Source organism: Calonectris borealis, chromosome Z (assembly GCF_964195595.1).
Source record: "Calonectris borealis chromosome Z, bCalBor7.hap1.2, whole genome shotgun sequence".
NCBI lineage: Eukaryota > Metazoa > Chordata > Aves > Procellariiformes > Procellariidae > Calonectris > Calonectris borealis.
Genome location: NC_134352.1, coordinates 75,155,198 through 75,171,056, shown reverse-complemented (window position 1 = coordinate 75,171,056; position 15,859 = coordinate 75,155,198). Strand labels below are relative to the sequence as shown.

Here is a 15,859-nt window from a genome sequence, read left to right as displayed (position 1 = left end):
CACAAGGCAAAATGTGGATTTGGGGGGGGAGTTTAAAATCCCCAAAGTGCCTCAGGACAATTTAACACAATAGGACTCTGTGGCCCGGTTATGTTGTATCTGAAGTTAAGGAACATTTTGGCCAAACTAGCTCTAAAAGAAATGCACTTTAAGGATATTAATGTAATCCTTTTCCTGCCTGGCAGCACAAGTTTTATTAACGTTAGATCTTTAAGGGATGTTTCATGTTGAACAGGGCTTTATGTAAGGAGATTGTGTAAAAACAGAGCTCCAATTAAATTGTATTATGAAATTTTTATTAATGAAACACAGCAAGTGGACTTTCAAGTAAGACTTACCTGTGATATTTCTCTTAAATTACAGTTTTCAAGTGTCACTAAACTCTTCTGCTTTGTCCCGGGGAAGATGATCAGCTCAGACGATACTTCCCTAGCTGGAAACACTGGAGCAGAACTTAAGAGTTTTAAAAAACTTGCTCACAGGGAAAATTTTTAACATCCAGCCCACAGAAAAGAGATTTCTTTCTTTTTTTTTTTTTTTTTTTTTTTTTTTAAATTTTCACAGAATCGTAGAGTAAGCCAGGTTGGAAGGGACCTTTGGGGGTCCCTGGTCCAGCCCCCATCTCAAAGCAGAGATAACTTAGATCAGGTTCCTCAGGGCCTAGTCCAGCTGAGTTCTAAATAACTACAAGGATGAAGATTTGAATATATACCTTAGTTCCAAGTGATTATTTTTTCTGCCTGGTTCAGCCTTTAAGCAATCAGGTGCTAAGGCATTAACAGCAAGTCCATCAGGTCTATAAATTATGGTTGTGAATACACAGCACTGAACTATATTCACAGCAAGGTTAATGAAAGAAGACTTTAGAAAATCCTAAGAGTTCCTGCAAGTTTTCTATTATCTTCTACCCTTGCCCAAGAATTAGATATACACTGTGCTCGTCAGAAAAGGGACAGTGAAGCCTCAGCTGACGACAGATCACTCGAATTACTTGTTACCTAACCCCCAGCACCTGACAGCATCCCTTTAAGTCTCTACAAAGCCCTGCACAGTAAACAAGAAAATTCATTAACCTCTTGTCAGAGGTGAGAAACTGGTGGTGAGAGAGGTAACTCCTGGCCAGAGCTGGGTTGAGAATCGGTTTCAAATCTAAGAGGTCTGACCCTTAAACTGAGACCACAGCCTCAGTTACCTGGTCCAGACCTTGAGTACCACCCACCCTGGAATTCTAAAGCAATTATATTTGCACTGATTAAAAATGGTCCAGCTTAGTTCCTGCTTTAATCATCAGTCACACTGTCATCCCTTATCTAGAGTATAAATATAATGGAATATATATGAGAGAAAGCGAAGACACGCAAGTATCATCAAGAGAGCGGGAACAGCAAAGAACAGTAATTTCCAAAGCAATTTTGCAATAATCTATATGACTATACATATATATACACACACACACTTAAAAAACAAAATCATGTGATGCTTTATGTTCATACTAACCTTGAAATCAGCTTCTAAGCTTTGCTATGAAAAATGCCCCCCATCTTGCCTGGTAGAAAAAAGCCACGTGTGAAGTTTATCTTTTCCACACATTTACCTTCCTACGTCCTGCCTGGTGACACGCAGGATTTGCACAGCCCAGCTCAGCTCAGGCTGCCCTGATCTGATGAGGATGGATCAGGCTGCAGGTACAGACTGCCCACCTCGGGCTGCAGAGAGCCCCGTCCGCACTCCCGAGGCTGAAACAGCAATTACAAGGGGAATGCAAAGACATCCTGTGCTTTGGATTAGACGAGGAAGGATTTCATGTGCAGCTCAAGCAAAAAAAGAAGCGGTCCTGAGAGTCACCAATACATCCCTCTGAATTACATCCCCTCCAACAAAAAAAATTAATAGAAACAGAGAAAAAAAAAAAATCTTGATCCTATTCTTCTAACGTGTTTATTGTACTCAGATTTCTGTGATTTCCCCTCCATCCCCCAGTGATGCATTACGAAAGCACAGAGCTATTGCCATCAGGGGCAAGAGTGCCAGACAGGCACGCAAATCAAACTGGCTTTGAATTAGGCTACCACCGCTGCCAGCTGCAGTGGCATTGGGACGGACATTGGGGCAGGCTCCAAACTCAGGTCCATGCTGAAGGGCTCTGGGCAGGCTCATGCAGCTGGGTCTTCACGGTGGCGTGCACCTCGGCTACCTCGAGCTTCCCCTAGCATTATGTTAATCTGGAAAGGAAACACTTGATAACAAAAGCCATTGCTGATAACCAGACAGAGCCTTGCTGGAAACTCAGGAGCAAACCAAGTGATAAATAACTCCTCGCGTGTGCTGAAAGAGTCACTGGAATGCCAGGGAGCCGCATCCTGAAGCCACACATAATTAAGTTTTGACAAAATTGATTTTTATGTTTAAGTATTGCTGAGCCACAGCTTTATGAAAAATTACCAGAATCTGAAACGTGATGTATAGAAGAATTTAAAGTATTTTGATAGCCAAAAGAATGCTTAGGTGCCCACTCAAGTTAGCACACAAACACTTCATCATTACCAGCACCGTAAGCATCCCTGATTTATTTGTTTTTCCCTTCCTCCCCACCCTGGCACATAGAAGATACGACAGTGAAGAAATAACAGAACTTGTCACACTTACTTGTCTCACACTTACTGTGTGAGAGTGAGGACTGTTATAAGCATAGACTCAAAGAAAGTCAGAGATAATAGGCAGGTATGAAGCGAACGCCAGCATCAGCTAGACTGCAGCATGAGACTCGTCCCGGGGAGTAGTCTTTTGCTCAGAAAAGGGAAAGTACAAGAATACAAAACCAAAACAAATCATCAAACTAGTATGAAGTCTGAGCCGTCCAAAGGTTTAAGAGATTTATTATAATTACTGCAGAAAAGAGGGGGAAAAAAGACACGGGGGGGGAGGGGGGAGGGGGGAGATAAAAGCCTCAAGTGAATCCACCTGCTTCCCCTTCTGGAAAACCAGCCTGCAAGCTCTTTAGAGTAGCAAACATAATTTTATTCTTTGTCTGTACAATATAACAGAGGTCCAGAACACCAATGACGTTTCAGAGAGCTGCTACATTACAAATAAATAACAATAATCCACTTAATCTCTGCTTAATGCAGCCCTGAAGGGAATGCAAGTGAGATTATCAACCAGCAGCATTTATTCAGCAGAACTTCAGTTACGGTTCACAGCCAGAAATTCATATCCCTCCCCCCAAAAGTGTCTGTTCGCTTCAACAGAGCAAATAAAAACTTCAAGACTTGGATCATAAACTGTTAAAGAAGTTTAGTTACAAAAGGAGGGGAAAGAAGAGCGTGTTACCGTGTAAGCACTGCGAGAGACTTTGCATCAGATCCAACAAAAGCAGTGGAAGTGGGTGGAAAACAATCCAACAGCAGAGAGGAAAACAAAACCATGATTGCCACATAGCTTGGAGGACACGAGAGCTCCTGCTCCCTGTGCTGCTGCTTTGCTGCTGTGACAGATGCAAATGGACGTCAAGGCAGAGAGTAAAAATGTCAGACCAAAGCCACACTTACAGCGACCAGTTTTTCAGGAGACACATTCACTCCTTTCACATCTTCTTCTTCTGGCTCTTCATTTTCCTTATTGTCAGTGCAAGAGACAGAGTCTTGGACTGAGCAAGTGCTAAGCAAGTCTGGCAAACTGGTAGATGGGTACTTCAGAAAATCCCCTTCAGCAGATTCCTACCCGAAAGACAACAAAATATGTTACATCACATGCAGAAAATCACCAAAGTCATGGTGAAACTGTTCCATTCCACCTGCCCAGTGAGAGCTCCCTGGTACTCCTCCCCTTGTTACACACTTCCATGTGCTCAAACTTTAATGGTCCAGTTATAAAAAACAGACCCGGTTTTAAAGTGCCTATATAGTAAACACAGGCCAATACACGTCTAAAACGTTTAGATTTCATAAAGGAGAATTTAAAATAAATGCTTCCCCAGCAGCCTGCTCCTCCCTACTTTGGGTTGATTAAATGTCACTGCGAGCAGACTCAGAGCTTACAGACCTCATTACTCATTTCATTGCATCCCAAATCACACTCTGTTCTCCTGCTCCCTCCCTGCAGATGTTCCCTTCACACGGTTATCTACCTGAGTAAGAATAATACACTGACAACCCTACTGAGGAGAACAAAATGAGAACTGACCCATCTACCAATTCAGTCCTGATGCTTCAGGACCTGTTTCCAGCCTTTGGCACCTTTTCCGGGAGGCAAACACGTGCATCAGCCGAAAGCAGTGGCCAGACAGACTGATTTTGTTGCTTTTGGAACCAATCCTGTGTTCAAGAACGCCCACAGCAGGGCAAATTGCAAGGCTGCTTTCCCGTACCAACAAATAACTCAGAGGGAGCTGCTGGGGAACTCTTCACCTGAGACTGCCTGAAACACGGCACAGGCTGGATTCCCCACCCCTTGCCTTTCCAAGTCCTCCTCCCAGGGACACGAAAATCATCCAAGCGCACAGAGCATGGGCCAAACAGATTCACAGCCTGGTCAGGAATGTGAATTTCTATGCTGTAAGCTTATTCACAATGATTATTTTGATGCAGTCATCACATGAACAAGCAAATAATTTTAAGGAGAAATTTAAGCAGTCTACCGCCTTGTGTTTTGGCAGAGAGTCCAATTGTCTGAAGGAAATATAAAATGTACCTACTTCAAGTCAAAGATTGTTGTTTCCAGAATAAGCACCAGTGGGGTTAACACCAGGCTGTGAGCCTACAGAAGGTCTTCAATGAACTTCACTGTCTAACCGAAATGTTAGAGAAGTTATAGGCTCTTCACTTTGAAGATGGTGGGATAGAGCCTCTTCTTGAAAGACACGAGCATAAAGCATCCTGGGAAGCCATAATAGCATCCCATAATAGCATCCAGACACTAAATCCGCAGAAAGCTGCACCAGGTTGGCCGGGGCAACCTGAAGATGAAGCTAAGAAAGATCTTAAAAATACTGATACAGTGGCCTGCTGACACAGCATGCTCCACCTGGAGATGCAGGTTTACCAGCATCCCTTTGGCCCAAGATGTTCCTGCCACCACCCCAAGGGCCCTGATGGACCCCACCTGCAGAGGCTGAGACCCCGGGCACTTTTGGGAGCAGTCGGCCGCCCACCAAACGCCCACATCAACCCAAGCCGGGGAGCAGCAGGCTGTGGTGTGGAAACGAGAGCAAACGGGGGTGGGCAGGATTTTCTTCAACAAAGGGAAAAATATTGTGTAATACCCCCTCAATCTCCTGTAACGAAAGCAGAACGAAGAGCCCGACTGAAAATGAGTTCCACTCTCATTTCCCTGAGATTTCATGCTGCTTTATCTGCAAGAGCTCCACTCCACGCTATTAACAAGGACAAAATAAGGAACTCAAGCCAAGAGATCATCATCAAGAGACCTCAGGCATGCAGACGGGACAAGAGATGAGAGGTACGGAGGCCACGCCTGCAGGAAGCAGAAGAGGCTGAGAACAGCCTGCTTGATTTAGCATGTATTTTAAGAAAATGGTTTTGGCCAAAACTTAAGTAACATCTGCATGAATAAATACAGACTCATTTGCACACTGAACGACAGTGACAACACAAGCAAATCATTAAGTTGGTCTATACCCCGCTGATTTGCCACAGATTTATAGCACCTACTGATCTATTTCCCATAGCTGTGCATTAAATTTAGGGGAGCAAATGTGCACATGTGATTCCCTATCAAAAACATGCCCTTTCTACGCAGCACTTGCACAAACACTTGTGGATGCACGTTCAGGAGACCACCAAGGAGAGGACCGTACCTTGCTAGCAACCACCAGCTGCACCAGGCCAGCAGCCGAGCGAAGGAGAGCCACAGCGTCCTGGTGGGAGAGCCCAACCAGCGACTGCCCGTTGATCATGAGGAGCTCGTCGCCCGCCGTCAGCCTGCCGTCCCTGCGGAAACAGAGCGGGAATGTGGAGCTGCAGGGCGGTCCTTCCCCGGTGCTGGGCTCCGGTGGCACACGGTGGGGCATGGAGGCATGGACAACACGTGATCTGGCTGACGCTAAGCTTGCATCGATCGGTGCAGTGTTATTTGCCCAAAAAAGTGGCTCAGAAAGGTGCCCCCAGGAAATCATTGTTATATCCAGAGCCATTTCACCCTCTTTGAAGGGCTGAGACCCTTCAAACCTTCTCCGTGCCCCACCGGAGACGGTCAGGGAGCAGCAGTAAGCCCCATCCCCCCCCGCTCAGGGAGCAGGGCCAGGGCTGGCAGTGAGCATCCCGGGTTGCATGACCCACAGTCACCCACTGCTGATCCCATGGGAAAGGCCCATCTTCCAAAAAGGGACTTGGGGAAAAAGCCCCACAAGCCATCAGGCTCCATCACCAAACAAGTGTTTGATCTGTCTATAGTTTGGGCTAAACGTGCTGGAAGAAGCTTCAGTGACTAATCACAAAAATAAGTTTTTAAGCTAAAAATGCCATATTCTCACCCTCACACAATGGGAGGGCAAAACCACCACACCTGTCTCACGAGTCTGGTTAACAGCGATGGCCACAGATGCTCCATCGCACCCACTCCCGCGAGGCGCCGCCGTCGCCTCACCTGTGTGCGGAGCCGCCTTCCTCCACGTGGGTGATGATGATGCTGTGAGGGGACCGCTTCGATCCTCTGCCTCCTGTTATCTGGATTCCCAGCCCGTCCGTCCCCTTCAAGATGTGCATCTTCCATATGCGGCAACCTTCTCGCTGAGAGAAAATGTGCAGAGAGTCCTTGAATTTGGATTTAGACACTGAGAGAGGGCTGGGAGCGTACAGAAGGGAGCTATTTAGCACCTTGCTGCCCATCACCACACATCTGTATAGCTCAAGCTACACGGGTGTTTTTGCTGAGCTTTGCTGTGTTAGCTGTGGTCCAAGCGAAGGAGGCAGAAAGGAGGAGGCAGCACAGAGCAGGGTCAGCACGTAGAGGTTTCCTTGCAGGGCTGTTTGCAGCTTTTCTGAGCCACGCAGAGGTGCGGCTTTCAATGCCCTGATCCTTCCCGAAGCAACCAGCGGCCTCAAACCCCTTCGCCAAAACTCAAGGATGAGCTGTGCAGGGCTGCAGAGGAGCAAGATGTTGTTCAAGGGGGACCCTGAACACCGGGTAGCGCAGCTGCTATTGCAGCAGCGACCAAACTGGCATCACACAGCAGTGTTCCCCTCTCCAGAGCGGTTTGCAGGATTTGAGACGTAGGAAAGAAAATACCAGCTTCAAATTATCAGCTGCCAATCAAATATTTCTTATCAGACAGCTGTTGTACAAACTGTAAATAATAAATTTCCCCACCGCAGAGAATAACTTTTCAGTATAAGCAAGGTAATAAGCGATGTTTAGGACACCTTTTTTTTTTTTTTAAAAATAATTATAAATATTTATCCAAAAAGTGCTTCACAAACTCCAGAGTAATATGAAGTGCAAAACAAAAACTAGTTCCCATGAGTCCTACCAGCAGGACTGGGCACAAGGGAACACAAGTGTGGCAGATATCAGCAGAGCAAAGAAGGAAAGAGAAAAACAAGCAAGCAAGCAAGACACATAAGGCGATTGCCAGGACTCTCTCAGAGAAGGGAAGAACCAGGAAAACAGAATTACAAGAAACCCTAGGAAGTTTTCAAGCTTGCAAGACAGCAAAATGCACAATTTGGATGCAATTTTTAGGCCATGTGTTGTAGTCACCAAGCACACTGGGTCAGCTATTTCTGACTGGGTCTGTTCTGCACATAAGTAACGTTCTCGCAGTACGCAAACGCCCAAGTAGCAAAGATGATTAAAATTTCATGCCAGACTGTGAAGAGTATGTACAAATTGCTGCTTGTTTCTGAGAAGGGGAACCGCTAAATATATCAGCAAACCCAAGGGTTGTGGCAGCAACCTGCAGATTTTAGGCCAGTGTTGTTCATCAGAGCCTTTATTAAGAGAAGAAAATGTGCTTTTTTTACCTGATCACTGCTGAAACTTTCAAATGCAGTGCAATGCAAGATGAGTTTTTCAGATACAGGAACAAAGAGGTCAGTATCTATGACAGTATCTTAAGAACAAAGTGAAGAATAATAATAATAATAATGTTACACAGCCCCTAGACCACAGGTAGGAGAAACAGGAAAAACAGACCAGGTGTCTTAAGAGGTAACCCAAAAGTTTGAGCTTGAAAACATGTACACCTGTGGGTAATTTGTTAACTTGAAAGTCATGCACATGGGCAATATCCCAGCAGGTTTAACTGGGATCCTCAATCCATCGATAAAAGCCCAGTCTCCTGCTGAATAACAGGACGTGTCAGGACAGAGAATACTTTGAGATAAATTAGAGTGATACATGAGACGCCATGTTAAATGCAGGGCCAAGAGTCAACTATATTTATCTACTTAAAAACAGAACTGAGCTACAGCATGAAAATGCTCCAGAGAGAGGTTTTATTGCTATAAAGTACCTTGCATCCATAATGAAAAGAGTATAACAGAGAAATACAATCTCCCTCTCCGTCTGGCCTCCCCCAGCCAAGCCCAGGCTGAAACGATGACCATCTATTCTTCTCACAAGGTGCCACTCTGAGTGTCCTGTTGCTAAATCCAGTTTGGAAGCAGACGCTCCAATAAAATTTAACAATGCAGTCATAAAATTGCATTTAATGATTTGCAAAAGCTTTTTGGAATGCGAGTTATGCAAAGGCCCATGACGTGCAGCGCCTAGCTTGCATTCCTCAGCACTCCTCACTATCACACATCTTATTAAAAAAAAAAAAATCCCAAATTTATTCTTAACTGACCCACTCTCAAATATTCATTTACATAACAAAACACTTAATAGCGGCAAACAGCAAGTCTCCGCTGCTCTTAATGCAAGCACCATCTTACTCCCATTGAACTCCAGCTGAAATCAAAAGCACTTGCACAGTAAAGCATTACTCAGTCCGAACACGGACGGCAGAACGCAGCCACAATAAAGACAACGAAATAATTTGGCACATACTCAAACACGTATTTCTTTCACACATTTTCAAATGACATGGTCACCACCTCCTGTGTAAGAAAAGGCTGTCCCTCCAGTCCCCGCCAGTCAGCTGCATGCATTGCACTGGGAATAAACAATTTGGCGTCGACTGGAAATCAGATCCCCTCACTGTTCTTTCCCTCTTCTTCATGAAACATTCATAGCTCTTCATTTAACCACATGCTACAAAGCAAACGCCCCTCACCAATACACACTCCAAGATTTTGAAAGCTAAGTATTAAAAAGCAGATTGCTAGCCTTTGCTTGACGCCTCTTGGAGAAAGGGGGTGTTCAGCAGAACCCCCTTCCCCTCTGCACAAAGCTGCTATCTCTTTTGCACAGAGCAGCATGGGATACTTCACAGCCAGCCACGAAATGCTGCTGCTTTGAATGTGCATCTTATGTGACTCCATCACAGGAAAGCCTTAATAGTAAAGCTCTGTGCCAGTTCCAAGGATTTGTAAATGCATTTAAATTTTACTTAAAACCAGTTTTCTTGAGTTATTGGAGATTCCCAGGTTCAACAACACAAAGCCTAGATGCTTTAAAAAAAGAAAACTAAAAAAAAGCAGAGTGATGCATGTCTTTAATTTTGAAAATTTTTAAAGGATCATATTTTCAAGCTTTCCTTCATAAACAAAAAGACTACAGCTCACTTAGTCTTTAAATGAAAGCTAGGATTCTGGTGTATTCACTCCACTCCAGAGGCTTACAATACCCCAGGGAAACTCCAAGTGTAGTTAGATTTGGCAGTTTGCAGGTCTGACGTCACTGTCCTTGGAGCCTGCATAATCCCTGCCCAGAGGAGGACGAGTTTAACTGCTGATCGGTCTCTTCTGATCGGCTGCACAATTCTGGTTGTTGCTTGGCTGCTGTCAGTTTCATATTCCTATTAACATCTGAACTTTTCCATCCTCTCAGAATAGTTCTCATATCTTCATTTATAAATGACTCAGAATAATCCCCCCAGCTTCGTTCACCAGCGACACAATAAATCTGCACACGTGCACCCACAGCTCTTGGTGAAAAAGCATTTCATGCCTAAAGCAGAGAGATGTGCTGATGCCAGGTACCTCAAACTCCCGACATCCTCAGCAAGGACGCAGAGAGAGGCACTACCAGCTCCTGTTGCAGCCAGGGACTAGGCGATACCCAGCTCTGGTCACTCTTAAGAATGAGGAGACCAACCAATATACCTTAACCAAAGGCAGGTCACAATTACAAAGTTCAGCACGTGAGAACCCACATGGAAAGGGCCCACTAGATAACATGGGCTGAATACCTGTATATGACAACCCAGAAAATTTCATGCAATTCACCTGAGATTCGGCCAAGATGGACACTCAGAAAGACATCCATGCTTGCTTTGAGAGTGTCAAAGGAATAAGAAGCCAAAATTTCCCGTTAGAGATTTGTTCCCCATCTCCTGGGGAGCAAATGTTAACTCTGCTCAGATCCACCCCACGGAGTTTGCTTGTAAACCCAGAGCAGCAGCAGACCTGCCTACGCAGAGGGACTGTGGATTCCTCTTGATGGAAGGGTTTCATGGACACAAAGGACCAACATTTGCCAAAGATGGTCTCAGAGGAGGAGATGAGACTGGGTCATCTCTTAAAGTCCCTTCCAGACCTACATTTTTTGACTTCCCTCACACAGCAAGCAGAAACACAAATGGTCAAGTCAGGCTGCAGTTGGGCTAATGGCTCATTTTTGTTCTCTGCAGTTACATCACTCTTAGGTGACTCAACTTTCCTCCCAACTTGGCTCTTTCGAGCAGGCAGCCCTTTGGACCAGATTTTTCCACTTGAAGCTGATCAAAGTGCCTAAGCTACAAATAATTAAAATGTTTTTAAAAGACAGTATGAATATTCTACTTGGATTAATCGCGAGCAAAAAAAAAATGGGTCATCTTATGTAACAGACCGCAAGTGAGAATAGAGAACACAGCTGGCAGCTTCAAGTGGGTCCCCGCAGGCTGTTTTTCTCCACCGTGAAGCCATTGTACATCAGGCAGCCTCTGTTCAGAGCGAGCCTACATCTGGAATAAACTAGCGTGCTACAGATCAGAAAGGAAGCACGCTGCCAGCACGACGTGGGGAAGCTCGCCTTCTGCCTGCTCCAAGTGCATACCATCAAACGCTCGATTTCATAAGCACATCATTAATAAAACAAAAAGGAACATTTTTCCTCAGAGTGTTGAGGGAAATAAATAAATAAATAAATAAAAGACATCGGAGCCGTTCTTCCCCCCTTTTCTTTCACCAGCTAATTGCAGGGGAGTTTAAAGGGGTTTGACTGATTTTGACTGTGCCGTGTTCAAGAAGCTGCAAATCTATATATACAAAGGAAAAATTGCTTTGAAATCTTGTATTAAAGAAAACCTTGGCAGGAGCAAGGTGTAAACAAATGGAAAACAGAAACGCAGTAAGTAGCTAAAAAGCCAGACAGTAAAATGGAAAATGTAAAATAGTTGTCTACAAAAAAGCACTTTCTGTCACAGCAGCAATTCAGCCGAACCTGGTATAAATATGTAACAATTTTTAAATAAAAACAGAGATAAGCCCTGATGAGAATACCAATAACCATGCAAGGTCTGTATGCGCACACTGCCTGCCACGGGCCCTTACACAGCCCGTGGGATGTATCCCTCCCTCCGCACGGCAACGTGGATTTTCACTGTCTGTCTGCAGGGACCGGTTCCCACTTACAAACTTCACAGGTTTTCCCCTTAGGAGCAGCAGCAGCAAACAGCAAGCTCTTCTTCACCGGCCACAAAGCTGCTTCGGAAATGTGACACTTAAGTGAAAGTTGTAAGTTTCATGCATTAAAAAAAAAATTACTTCAACAGGCTTCATAGGAGCTGGCAGCCAACGTGCTGATCACATGCAGTTGAAAACTAGCACAAAACCAGCATAAAATCTCGCAAAACAGAAACACACCACATTCAGACCAGCATATAAGCAATTGTCTTCAGGCAACAACCAGTGCAGCATCCTCCTTTACAGGGAGTATACTGGGATGGCCATACCAGCACACAGCTCCCCAGCATCTTTCACTGATGTGGGATAAATTAAAAGCACTGCTCCCAGCTGCCTGCCCCACCTGGGGTCAAATCGTGCCTCCTCCCACTATCCCCATTCCCCAGCAGGCAGGTGGGAGAGACGGATCGGTAGCTGGGGAATTAACTTGCATGATCACATACCCGGTGAGTAGCTTCAACGCGTCAATCTCAAGATACAGTCAAAAGCCATCACTCCTCACATCACAGATAGTAGTGTGAATGACTCAGTACCAGAAAATCATGCCAAAATCTCATTTTTGCAGATTCTTAACAATGCAATTATTTCATTAGTGGATAATGAGTGTATTTTTCATCTGATCTTAACCAGGTTATTTTTAAGGCTGATCTAACAGCAGGACTCCTGCTTTCATCTGCTACTTTGGGTTTTGTTTTCATTGTTGTACAAGCAAGCTAAACAACTCCAAGACAAATCAAAAGCAGGGGAAAAAATCCAAATTCCTTTATCAAGAAATTATTCCAAGACAGGAGTTCTTTGTCCATCCCTACTGCCTATGAAAGTTTCTTAGCACTGAGCCACTGAAGCCTTTGGATGATGCAAGCCACGCAGTGGGTGTCTCCTACACCACTTGAAAAGATAGGAAAAAACCCCAAAAGCCAAGTAGCTCTTAATATGAATTGCACAGTGTTGACCATGTGAACTTTCCATGTCTTCAAAATAAGTAAGAGCCAGGAGCATAGACACAACTGTGATTGAATTCAAGTGTCCACTGTTGATCTAACAAGTCCCCTTGTTTGGACAAACGGCCGCCAGACACTTGGCGTCCTTTCACTGAAATGCGAGTACTTTCCCCATGGAAAGAGAAGCGCCCTAGGGGATAAAGCCTGAGGAACAATCAAAAGCAAAAACATACCCTCCCCAAACACAAACACATAATTAAAATACACAAAACAGGCATCACAGCAGAGTAGATGAAAATTCTGCGACTTAAAGCAGACTGTCCCCCAGGGATCCATCTCCTGAGACAGACCGCTTGTTGACATCATTTCCTTGGCAAGGGCTTTAAACATTTTATCAGCCATTGCAAGCACCTGAACTACATCATCACCCCTTACAAAAATCTGCTGGAGTCATTTGTCATCCTGAGCCATCACCATCTGGATTGCACCTCTCCGGGCTGCTCCCCTCTTGCTGTCAACTGAAGCTTTATTGCAAGATCAGCCAAAGGATTTCTCAGCTACCCCTGACCTTGTGCGGGTTTCAGCCCGGCAACTGCCCCAGGGTTGCTCAGGCTTTTAAAGGCTACAAGGTGTTTGCATTCCCCCAAGTATCTTGCCCACTCTCGTTCTCTTGCTGGGCTATTGGGAATGCTTGGTTGGTTAGTTAGGAGTTTCTCAGAAGACATCCTTGCTGCCTGCAGTGCATTAGAGCCCATCCTAGAGTAAGCCCCGTGGCACGCTCCCGTGTCAGCTGAAGAGGGGTCTCTTGGGGGGACTGGTATTACATCTGTCGGCGTCAGGAATCCTTCGGGTTTGCTCAGCGGTTTCAGCTCCCTGCCTCAAAAATTAAGTGTATGTAGCTTTATAACCCCGACTAACACCTGAAACATTACAGCACCTAAGCAAACACACACTATTTTTAGGCACGTCCACCTAGTTTCAAACATTCGCACTTAATGATTAAAACATGAAATGGTGTGAACTTACATTTCAGCTAAAGCCAGTCCTTTGCATTCCAGTTGTGGGTTTGCTGTATCTTTAAAACCATCGTAAAATGAAAAAACCACTTTCTCTGTAGTGGGAAATGCTTTCATACTGGTGCTCTCACCTACGGTTTGTGATAGCTGAGCATGGCTGAGACCTCCTGTAACACAACCTCGTGCGTATCTGCGCTGCCTTTGGGGGTAGCTCATTTCCAAGAGTGAGGACCTCGTTTCAAGATGACACATTAAAACTAACTCATTACAACTTATCCATTACCAGACTTATCTCTACACCCAACTGTCTACTGCACCCTTGGAAAATTCAATCCAAAAACAGAATAAAAGAACAGATTGCTATTTAAAATTAAAATCTACAGCTACCACAGCTCTAGCTGTCGCTTAAATCACAGCAAAGAAAGACAAAATCTTAAGTCAGTTGAAAAAATTTGGCAGCAAGTGAGACTTAACCCCAGAAAGTTGTGACGATGGTTGTTTTATGGCAAGGTGGAACATAACTGGCAGCAAAAAAAATTAACTGTGATTTCACTACTAGTTACATCAAAGCACTTCCTAAAATCCCAAGCAAAAGCAAGGCCAAGTTTTGTCAGCGCTGTATAGCTACAATTAAAAGACAGCCCTTGTCCCTAAGAGAGTTTACAACCCAGAACAGGCAAGAGAGAGGGAAGACATGCTTATCACAGTGCACATTAAAACTTCAAGACAGTAGATAGCCCCAGGATTCATGTTAATGAAAGCTGGAAGCAAATACAACAGATAAAAAGACGTTAAGAACAGAAACAGATTCTGAGGAAGGCCTTTACATGACTAAAGGTGTCTACATTAAAAACTAAAACCAGAGTTATTTATGTCTAAAACATGCATCATATAAGAGTCCCATAAAAGCCCTGACGAAACAATAATTACTGCTTAGGTTGCCAAAAAAAGTTGATGTAAAGCAATTTAGCTTCAGTAGCTTCAGTGGAGCTGTGAGTATTTACCCTTGTAAGTACCTTGCTCACAGCAACGTTTTCATTTTGGTACAGCAAGTGGATGAGAATTTTTTCTTCTCCATCACATTTAAAAAAATAGTAAAATGCTTAAAGCCAGTACATTATTTCAAGTCTCATGTTTTGATTCCTGGAACATGCCATTAGCCTTCCTCTTCTGCTTGGCAAGATAGGGAACATTTTCCATTAACCAAAATGCAAGGTAAGACTGGCATTTACCAATGCGGATTGGTAAATATTGCTATAGAAAGGCTGTCAGCCTTTCCTAACTACAAAGCAAAATGCAATAAAAAGCAGTAACGGGCCCGAACAAAGAAGAGAGTTGCTGATAAAACGAAATCAAGCACTGTGCAGTTGCAGCGATGCAAAAGCAAGTGCTGGCTGGCAAAGACCCAACTGGTCTTTCACGTACACACACATCCCAGTGCACCTGTGTACACGCTGGCGAGTCTGGAGAGGGTTGTGGTCTACGTAAGTTGGGCTCAGTTGGTCTATAAGGGAGCAAAGCTGGCTAGGCACGCTGGTCTGGCAGCTGCGACCCACTGCAGAGTAACTGGGGTTAACAACATGGAGCGAAGATCTCGAATCATTACTATAATCCAAACCTCCCTCAAAAACCTCTGCGAGGCAAGGCATTAATATTCCCTTGCCTTCCCTCCTCTCTTCTTTTAACGGATGGTACACCGACTACAGAAGAACACCAGACACACCTTACAGGGCCACCAGACGCTGACTTGTTTCCATCCTGGAAAGGCGTCCCACCACGGCCCCAAGCTGCGGTGCCACCTCCAGCCCGGGAGACCTGGTACACACCCTGCACTCCTCCCACGCCACGTGTGTCTCCCAATGGAGAAATGCCCAGATGCAGGGTCCCAGCCCCTCTCACCTGCCTCCCTTCACTATTACAGCACTTTTACTCTGCCCACTCTCCTTTACATTGTTTCCACCAGCGACTGCGAAATCTGGATCTGGATTTCAATCCCTTACTAATCTGTGTGCTTATGAAGAAGCAAGAGGATTCAAGGGGATTCTGGAGGTGTCTTGGTTTTGCTTTTAATGGTTGGTGTTTTAAGGCCTTTTCAGAGCATGCTGGGGCCAGA

The 15,859-nt window shown here is 44.7% G+C and overlaps 1 protein-coding gene across 1 annotated transcript in view; it reads right to left on the bottom strand.

The window, feature by feature from the left end:
- PDZD2 (PDZ domain containing 2) overlaps nucleotides 1–15,859 on the bottom strand; it is a 142,112-nt gene that overhangs the window by 50,513 nt on the left and 75,740 nt on the right. Inside the window, exons 3-5 of the mRNA XM_075137360.1 lie at nucleotides 6,604–6,746; nucleotides 5,816–5,948; nucleotides 3,549–3,716 (exon numbers count right to left, since the gene is read on the bottom strand). Of these exons, the coding sequence (XP_074993461.1) occupies nucleotides 3,549–3,716; nucleotides 5,816–5,948; nucleotides 6,604–6,746 (444 nt within the window). The remainder of the gene's footprint in view (nucleotides 1–3,548; nucleotides 3,717–5,815; nucleotides 5,949–6,603; nucleotides 6,747–15,859) is intronic.